The sequence below is a fragment of the Agrilus planipennis genome, unplaced genomic scaffold (genome assembly GCF_000699045.2).
Source record: "Agrilus planipennis isolate EAB-ADULT unplaced genomic scaffold, Apla_2.0 scaffold88, whole genome shotgun sequence".
NCBI classification, from domain to species: Eukaryota; Metazoa; Arthropoda; class Insecta; order Coleoptera; family Buprestidae; genus Agrilus; species Agrilus planipennis.
Genome location: NW_020438872.1, coordinates 607,844 through 618,387, shown reverse-complemented (window position 1 = coordinate 618,387; position 10,544 = coordinate 607,844). Strand labels below are relative to the sequence as shown.

Here is a 10,544-nt window from a genome sequence, read left to right as displayed (position 1 = left end):
ACAGGAAAATCCCTTTGTTTTCAAAAAAAAAAAAAAAATTAAATAAATAATGTGTGGTGTCGTTAGATTTGTGAGTGTTGATGTTTCTGATAGGATGATTGCGCGAATTTGAAATTTCGTAGTCGCGATACGCTGACGATCGCTGAAAGGAGCACGTGTTCGCGCCGTAAAGATCGAAATCAATGTGATCTCATTTCTGGAAGAGGAGGATAACAGAGATCCTGGGACTGCGCACCAGGATAACAACCACACCAGCGCACAACACGCTATATCTTTGGGAAAATTTTAAATAGCTCCCCTGTGCGAAAAAGTACATAAAAATTTATTAGGAACGATTGTTATAAATTTCTAAATAGTCAAACTCGTACCGTCATGTCACAAGGACTTAAAAAGTACCTCCTTCGCAATACAAGTAACACATCCTGTCAAGGGATTATGTTGACAGAAAATTATGAAAATATTTCTTATTAATCGTTGCTGTCCTTATATTCAAGAAACAAAAATAAAATAGAAGAAGAAGATGGTACCGTTAGGGATTTGGGAAAGTACCGTTTGTGATTTTCAGATAGTTCAAACGGCTAATTTAGGAAAATTTGTACCGAAACTGTAAAGAAAATTAGAAGACCATTGTTGAGTGGCAAATTCAACAGGAAATTTAATAGTAAGGTGCTAAATATGAGCGCTTACCTTCCACATCGTTGAATCTGTTTTTAAAATATTTGAAAATCCTTTGGAAAAATCGGTAATTCCCTGTAGCGCCACCTGTAGCGTTTGGTTGCGATTTGGACCTTTGGCGCTTTCTACAAGCCTGATGAGCAACTACGCCGTACATGTTCACATATCTCTCCTTCTGTATCTGAAATAAATCGATATTACACCCTCAGAAAGCTCAAGCTTTTTAAAAGCTCGCGTCATCTAACGGATATACTCAAAACGTATCGACAACGAAATAGTTTTCCAAAAATCGACCATGTAGATATTACAACCCCCATCTACTGAGACAATTTATGATCTTTTAGGGACTTTTTGGGGTGAAGGGGCTGCAGTTTCGATAGGGGTGTTAATTTGAAAAACAAAGGCGAAAGAGGATTAAAACTACTAAGTACATTGTACTTGATAACAAGATTTAAAGTATTACGAAGCGTTGCTTTCTAGAAGGATAAAATATTTTTACTGTAGATAGTTTTTAATTAATTTTATGTTTCGATTCTCACCCTCGGTACTTTTAAGAAATACACATAGTTTTCCAGGTCATTTCCAGTGTGTTTTTATTGTCTGGTAGTAGAACAGGCAGAATATATAATTAAGGTAAGTGCTTTTGTGAAATGAATCTACATTTCAAGCATTCCTGAAAAATTAAAAATAGTTCTACCAAGTACCGCCCTTCAGGTTTCGCACTGGATCATTTTGCAATTGGAAAACCTACCGCAGTATGCACAGCATTCCTACCTAACACCTTTTTATATAGCACTACTTTCTGCAACGAATTTTCCTTTTTGTGCTCGATAAATAATAGTAATTAGACCGTTATTCAAAAATGCAATTTTATAATGCAGTATCGAATACCATGTCTATTTTATCTGCAATTAATTTCGGTATGTATGGAAGCCCTGTAAAATTGAATTGGCGAATTTCAACCACGCCTTTGTTAAGTTATCGCAGATCGATCCGAAAAGGTATTTTTTTGGATTCCGTTTTAATTAAAAATTAATCTTATGCACAGTAGAGCCTGTCACCATAGATTTTGTGTTACCAAATCGATAACTATTTTGCAAAATAGTAAATGAGAGAGACCAAGAATAAAATCCAGCTTTTGTGCCAGTATCACCCATACAAAATAGAAGCCTACCAGATTTGACCATCAATTACTGATTGTACCTATGGAAGGTACAGTAATGAAGCTGAACTTTCATTAATATTGTATGAACAATAGTCTCACTCAGTTAAATTTTGTGTTAAAACAGGCTTTCAATTTTAAAGAGTTATAGGGAAAAAGGAGAATAATTAATTGGAACAGTATTTTCAGATTTGTATTCTCTTGGGATAACAAACAACACTGGAGCCGTTAGAGGTTTTTAAATTACTAGGAATAACGCGAACGCATATAGACACGTATACGAAAGGGGATCTAAATTAATGTACATACAATCGCTGATGCCATTAAAATGTTACGAGACATCTTTATGAATAGGGAAAAACAAAATTAACGTAAGCTTTTGATAAAAAAAGCTCCGGATTACAAACACCATCTAATTGTGTCGTTGTCATGTCTATCTAGAAAACATTTCCGCATTATTAACAAACGTTGTTGTTTATCATGTTTCATCTTTGTTAAAAAATATTTGCTTCTGTAATTTAAATTGTTCTGAAATGTATACTAGCAGTCTATTGATAAATAACGAAAAGTAATATCAGAAGTTTAATGCAGGAAGGATGAAAAAGAAGCACATAGTGTGTCTTGTAAAGAAGTAGATTTAAAAGTGCTTTTTGTAAGAGGTTGTAGCAATGCCGCATTCCCAACCTCTTGAAAATCAGATACGTGCACACATGGTTGGCCTTAGGGAAAATTGCTACTGACTTTTCTAAAACAACTAAATTAACTTGCTTTTTTTCTTTTAATTTTTTTTTTTTAGACTGTAGCTACTTGAAAATCCTTTCTATTTTACTTTTCAATTTTCTACTTCACGTAACGCTCTGAATGAAAATGTACACTATACATTCAACATTTGTTCATCTTGCGTAGGTATCTTCTTTATTTTTATTTAGGCCAATTATGTCTTTTTTTTGCAACTTGTCTTTGTTTTTCTTGCTACATTTCTACCAAAAATACGGCAAAATTTATTTTAGGGACTGTTTTACTTTCGTCTAGTACTAGTATCCTGTAGCTTCAAGCAAACTGTCCCAGATGTTTCTAACTGAAAGGAAGCACATAAATAAGTTAACACTTTGCGGTATGGTAAAATCTTCGTTTACCGTATCCTTTCAATTTTTTTTTACTTATTTTAAGAAGATTCGAATACAATTTTTGACCAAAAACATTTTTATTGAAGCTAGAAGATATATCAGGATATTTTGAAATTTCTGTCATACATATATGTACTGTATAAGTATGCAGAGGAAAAATCAACTCGAAAATAGACTGCCATTATAGTTTTGATAATGGACTAATGGTCAAAATATATGCCGCGTCTGTCTTGTTTTAGCTGTTTTCTCTGTCTGTTAGGTATATTACGAATTTTCTTTTTTAAGGAAAATAACACAAAAATTCTTCCGAAAATAGACAAATGCTTTTAGGTCATATGAAACATTGGAAAGGAAATTCTTAATATTTTAATTAATCGTATAATACCTTAATTCAAACAGTTTTATATTAAAAACTAATCTGTAATATCGTCAAAGGACGATCTATAAGAAGACCGGTAACGTAATAGAAAAGAAAAATTTGTTTGTCCTGTTTTTCTTTGTACTTACAAGTGAGGCTGAAAAATTACGTGGTTGGCACTTACGTCTGTTGAAGTGAAGATGAAACAACTAGAAAAAAAAACAGTGAAACACTTGTTGAAATACTTAAAATACGAGGACGAAACACGCGGGAAAACTCACTGTCTGCTCCCGGATTCCGGAGTTAAGGGTGCCGCGAGATGAAGTGTTCGAAGGTTTCACAAGACACTGCTGCAGCACTCGCATTCTCGCGAACATTGCAACACACATCTACGCCGGTCATTTATGGATAAATCGACTAAAAACTAATTAAAATAACAACTTTAATTACTATACCATCATACCTATAATAGTAAAGTAGATGAAAATTACGCTATAAAAATTTTGTTTATGAGAAACGCGAAAATTTTTGGAATAGCAATTCCAAACCATGAACCATAATTGCATACTTTTATAACAAAACTTCCTTCAAATAAAAGTTAATAGAAAATATTTTATATCTCATTACATTAAATTGCGCTTATTGAGTTTAAATTGATTTTCCATATTACAGACCTCTTTTTGTTTAGTTAATAATAAATTATCTAAATAGTTAATATAGTTAATTGTAACTAATATTGCAGATGAAATTACTTTTTTAAACTAATATTGAACATTCTTTATTGGTGAAAATAAAATTTATCTGCTGATTGATTTCTACAATTGACTGTCTCGATTAAATTGTTAGATAAGGCTAATAAACAACAAAAATAAATTATGGTGAACTAGCTTCGTTGTCAGAGATACCGCAAAATTTGCAATTCTCTATTTCGCTATTCCACTGATGGAATGATGATTATTATGATTTATTTTTGTATTAAATTTGTTTGTTTTGGCGTAGACACAACTCGAAAATTGTCTTTTGAAATGAGAATGAAAGTTTTTAAACATGTTCCTGGAAATTTAGAATGAACATAGAATTGAGAAGTTTTTAATGGCCCCATAAATATTATCCAACAGGGACAGTGAAGGTTGTCTAGTGCAGACATTTCCGGAATGAGAACTACTTACGACATCCGCAGGCTTTAGAGAAATTCGTCAGAAACTTCCGACGAATTTTTCATTTATTCATTTCCTTTAATTTGATTTGAGCAAGTAGCTGAATAGTAAAATCTAATCTTTGTACACTTTTCACAAGGAAAAATGTAGTATACAGCGTGAGAAAAAATTTAATTAAAAAAATACCTGCACACGTTTTTTTGCTTTAGCTGTAGGTACTACTAGTCGCAGTTGAGTCGTTTAATTTTCTTCTTTTTTGCGTATAACATGTACAATTACACTTTGTAACTTTTAAATTTCTCGCTTGTGGTTCAAAATAATTATGAAGTTGACGAGTTTTTTTACAACTCCCCCAAAAGCATTTGTTCTGTTACCGTTAAGCTGAAGCTACCTATTCTGCAGTTGAAAACAAAGGCCAATGAGGTCTAAACTGCTTGACGTCGAGCTGAAGTAACAATGGGGAGGACAATTACATAACAATAAAGTCATGCACTGCAGATTGACCCTGAAAACCACTGTTAACATTTAAATGCATGTGCATATGTTAAACCCATAAAAGTAGTCCCGAATTATAACAAAACAAGCCGTCTGGACTCTGTGTGTCGCATCATCAATCAAAAATTTCAATATATTTGTCATAATTCGTTTTATTATTATTATTATTAAGTCAGGACGGAAGGAGTAGTAGGGATATAAAGCAGAGGATAGCGTAGGGTAGAGTCGCCTTCAATAAAAAGAAGTCACTTCTGTGGTCGCGAACGATTCAGCTAGAAATTCTAAAAGGATTGTATGTTTGGAGCGCGGCGTTGTACGGGTGCGAAACTTGGACGGTGGACACGGCGGAAAAGAAAAGGTTAGAAACTTTCGAAATGTGGTGTTACCGGCGAATGATGAGGATACCGTGGATAGAGAAGGTTAGAAATGAAGAGGCATTAGAAAGAATAGGAGAACAGAGGACTCTATGGGAATCAATAAAAAATAGGCGAGATAGGTTGGTAGGACACCTTCTCAGACACGAAGGTCTAGTCAGAGACATATTAGAAGCAAGAATAGGAGTTAAGAGGAGTAGAGGTAGATCTAGATTAGACTACTGTTCGCAAATAGTTAAGGATGTGTGCTAGTTTTAGAGAAATGCGAAGATTAGCTCAGGATATAATAGTAATTTCTTTAGGATCATATTGACGTTAAGACGTTTCGATCGGCACCTCAACAAAAACCGCTATTTTTATGATCGGATCCATTACAATAACTTCCCTCTGTACCCGGAAATTAATTAATATTGACAATTGTATGTTATTTTTATGCGGGAAAGGTAGTAGGAAATATAAATGTTATCAAGAAATGGTGGGTTATTAGTTATGGTGAATACGTGATTGTAAGGTAAGCATTGTGACTTTTTCAGTTTACTTCATAAAACACAAGATGGTTACTAACGATAAAGACCATTAAGGCATATTTAGTGCCAGCAGCTACATCTGAATATTCATCAGAATTAGTCTATGAGGACATAGTAGTTCACGCGAAACCACTTAATACTTTTGCTTCTAAGTTCTAGTTTCGGATGGATTAAAAAATATTAGATTTAGAAAGCAAACAAGTAAGCCATTAAAAAGTGTGGAAGTTCATACTAAAAATTTCTATCAACATATTATTATTACTACCTACCTAGAGATAGATTTAAATAAAATGGAAGCGGTACTGACAGATCACTACTGTATGAAAATAAATAAAAGTAAAACTAAAATACTGATATGCAAGGGAAGAAAAAGTAGGGAAAGAGCGAATATAAAGNAACCTTAACAACTATCAGTATAAATTAGGATTAGTTCTCATTTAGGTTTAGTTTACTTCAGTCCCTGAAGAAGGTAAATTTGTTACCGAAAAGTGCTTCGGACAACTACAGTGTCGTGTTTTGGCGTTGGGGTTTTGAGCTATTCTGTTTGTTCTATAATTTAATAATCTGCTTACACAAAAGAAAATAAAGCAACTAAAATGCCTAAAATTGTGGTCGCCATTTCGATGCATTATACAGAATTTCTTCGAAAAAGCTCACAAAAATTTGGAAGAAACGTTTGGCTATGTTTAATAAAGGTTGTTATTATCACCTGAGACCAGTTTAGATTTTCTTGTTATTTATCTCATCTAGTTACGATTTATTCTAGTGTAGAGTAATTGTGAATAATTTGGAACATAACATGAAGCGGTGACATGGAAAAGATAAAATAGACGACTGGAGTGGGTTGATGTATCAGACAGCTCCTTTTTGAATGAACTTTGACAGATTTACAGAGGTAAAATTCACAGCTTGAATATCGCATGATCATATTTCATATTTTGGATATTTTTCATATTAAAACGAGTGGCTATTCAAACCAAAACGACCTATGCTTTACATCCTTTTCACATGTGTCGAAAACGAAAAGTGTATATATTTTTATCGGTTAAAGAACTGGCCTTTTACGATTTTAATAATGACCGTACAATAATAGAATTCGCAATCTACACAGCCGTTCGTTTGGCCATAAATTCTAATTAAAAATGCAATAAATATGCAAACGCAAATATGGAACTGATAAATTCTCAATTTACAGCTCTTTTTGAATAAATTAATTGATAAAAAATGAAAAATCAAAATCGAAACGTTTGAATAAAATAACACTTTTAGATTTCTATTATCAGTTGTCCAATAAAATTATTTAAAAGCACTTCCTTTTCGATATAACATTTTACACTACTACTAGCAACCATGAGGTATGTTCTTAACTATCCAAATCCTTAATTTATAAAAAAAATAGCAAAAGAACCATATGTTTAAATAAAATTACACTTTAGTTTTCTATTATCTACTATAGCAGAGTCACAGTTTGCAGTTTCATTAAAAATTAGTTAAAAAACTGTAGACGACGGAATTGGCGACGAAATTCATGGTTGTTGTCATGACTATGATATGTGACACTTGTGCTTATTGTGGTGTTTGATTATTCTCATGCAATTAGCACTTTTCCATCTCTAGCATTAACGAAGTTGGACAATTAATCATTTGACATGAAGCAGTAGTATATTATTAATTAGTCATGTAATAAATCAATTTCAATCCCTTAAAATAACAGCTATTTTCCATTCATTTTAACAGTGCCTCGAGGATATGTAGACCATTAGAAATAAAACAAAAATAAGTTGATTTATGTGTTTACAAGGGTGCCTATGTATTTATTTTCAAATCCTTAAACTTGCATCCGAATTTTGTTTTTCAAATTGATCCTGCAGATGTCTCGTAGTTATTTGTTTTCGTCCATAACCTGTCAGTGGTGTACAGAACAGAAACATCTCCAATTATACGAATGTAATGAACGAATTTGAGCAATAGGGATTTTAATATAAATTTACAAAAGAAAAGAGAAAAATGTCATGTGCAGACAAATTTTGTTATGTAGTGATCTCTTAATAAAACTGAAACGCTTTTAAATCAATATTACATAATCTAATTTAATGTCTGTCGGCTTATACATATGTAATATTGAATCGCAAAAAAGATAGGGAAAGTTTTAAAAGTTTTCTTTCGGCAGCATATAATCCATTTTTTGATAACAGCAGTTATCAAACCAAACATTATATTTTAGTGTGTTGGTTGAATAGAGGAAGTAAAAGTAAGAAAAATAAAACGTGAACATTCTTTTTTTCTTTTTTTTTTTCGAAAAAAGAAACCAGTAACATTTTAAGTCAGCTCTTAACAAATTGTCGGTTCTCGGTACGCTCTGCAGTCATCCAGTTGCCTTATTCATTTCTAATGAAGAAATATACGATGTAATAAACCTTTCACCCTTTCCTGCAGAGAGCCATAATCAGTAAATCGATTACATCTGTTGTGTTTACGAAGAAAAGCCAAAACATTAACTGTAATTAGCATTTCACCTTTCAACGGGTTCTCTACATTCGTTAACGTAAAATAAATCCATTCAAAAAATTACGATGCTAGTGGGACACATATTTTCCCCTATTGTACGTGAAAAATCCTCATTGTAATGTGTAAACTGAGTCAATCGTTGTGTACTGCAGACTATGCAGCACATTAAAAGTACAGTAACCATATTGAGAGTTGTTCTACGAACTATTCCATCTTTTGAACGTATATAAAATTAGTTACAACTTTACATTTTTAATTATTAATGTGAAAATTAATTTTAAATTTTCCATCCACTACAAACTACCTCAAGTTAATGAGGGAAAGTTAGGATTTGTTTCAGTTTTAAATTATTAAACGCGAATTCTTTTATAGTATATCATTAAAAATTAACTGGATGTTTTCGTACATAGGGATTCATGTGTTTGGCATTCGTTGACAGTATTTTACTTACATAAATATTCAGGATAGCAAAAGAATTTTGTATTAAATTTGTTTTGTGCTTGGTAAAAATGTGGAATGAAACGAATGTCGAGATTCTGTTCATTTTTCTTTTAAATTTTTTACCTCATATTGTCATTTGACACATGTGCGATCTGCTGTAGATTGCTAGATATAGAACAAATGCTAATACATTTTAGATGGCAAAAAGCAAGATTGCGTGGTTTGAGCGACAGCTTTTCCCATAAAGGCATCTTCACCAGTTTCGTATTTTCAGTGGGATTCATTTTTTCGCTTGTTCGCATAAACAGATCGATAACTTTAGTAAAGATTTCGCTAGTGACGCCAACCCTTATGACTTTTTTAGATCCGACTTTTTGTTATCTTTCAATTCCAGAACACAAATTATTCGGCTCATTGTCAATGAAATTAGAACAGCCAACTTTCCTATACAATTTTTAATTTGAACCACTTATACGTATGCAGTAATAATAATAATTATCAAACCGATAAAAATTGGGATGCAAATAGAGAATGAAATGGATAATAAATTGTACTATTAGCCGTTAGAATGTCCGTTATTTAGGTGACATAAAGTGCAACAGGTGCTGATAATAAAACAAAGAAACGTTGAAATATATCTAATAATTTGTACACAAATACCTGTAATTGTATACAACCCTTGTGCTTCTCCAGTCACATAAATTTTATTGCAGCCGCGCAATTGATATACCTACAGATCCAAAACTGAGATTCTGAGCTTTAGAAAGAGAATAAAATTTACATTATAAGTACATTTGTCACAAGATGGGTAAAGAACACCACCTGGGTAAATAAATAAATAAATAAAATAACAAACGCTGTCCTGCAACGCAGTTTATATTTATTATCAACCCCAGGATTAGTAAATTGTTTAGTTTAATGTAGTGTGATGTAATGAGAACAGAAAATCGCTGTCACCAGGTCTCAAAATAAAGTATGATAATTTATTCTGCCCTAAGGTAGCCCTAAAAATTCTATCCACTTAATTTACGGCGTGGAAGATAATTACGAGTTAAACCACCAATTTTCTTTACGAGACCAAACTTTGAGATAGGCACCTGCCTACAATGCAAAAAAGAATTGCGAAAACGAATTTCACATCATTTGATTTGTAGTTTTTTTTTTATCAAACAAAAAATACATAGCGGATTCTTTTCGTAATTCTACATAGTTTGTACATACATGGGCAAAGGTTAGTAATAAAATGCTAGTTCTTTTATAAAGGATAATTGTTCACTTTAGATTTGTTGGGACCATCAATTGTTGTCCGGTGATATTTCAAAAATGTCATAAACAGCACGACAGACTGATGTACCCTTTGTCATTAGAGCTTTGCGAGCTTATTAATTGCCATGTCCATATTGTAAAACAGAAGGGCGACTTTCAGCAATAACGCATTAAAATCCTTGTAGATTTTTATTAAAAAAACAAGTTCTTATTATTATGTTATATGTATACATATACTTTACTTAAAATTAAACAATTATGGTATTATAATAACAGAAGGGGGTGACTTTTGTTTAGGAACATAAAGTTTCATTTTAAGGTGATAAAAAAGAAGTTTTGCAGAAGTTTTAATAAAAACTTACCTTTCTTTTTTTGAGCGCCAAACATTTTGCTTTCGGTTCTTTTTCACATCTGTTTGGGGCACTTGTTTTTCAAAAAAAAAAAAAATTAAATA

General features: G+C 32.3%; 1 protein-coding gene across 1 annotated transcript in view; it reads right to left on the bottom strand.

Moving 5' to 3' along the window:
* The window catches only part of LOC112905848 (Kv channel-interacting protein 4-like), a 46,407-nt gene extending 35,886 nt beyond the window's left edge, over window positions 1-10,521 (bottom strand). Inside the window, exon 1 of the mRNA XM_025979045.1 lies at window positions 10,453-10,521. Coding sequence (XP_025834830.1) covers window positions 10,453-10,477 — 25 coding nt within the window. The 5' untranslated portion in view covers window positions 10,478-10,521. The remainder of the gene's footprint in view (window positions 1-10,452) is intronic.
* Between the last annotated feature and the right edge of the window lie 23 nt (window positions 10,522-10,544).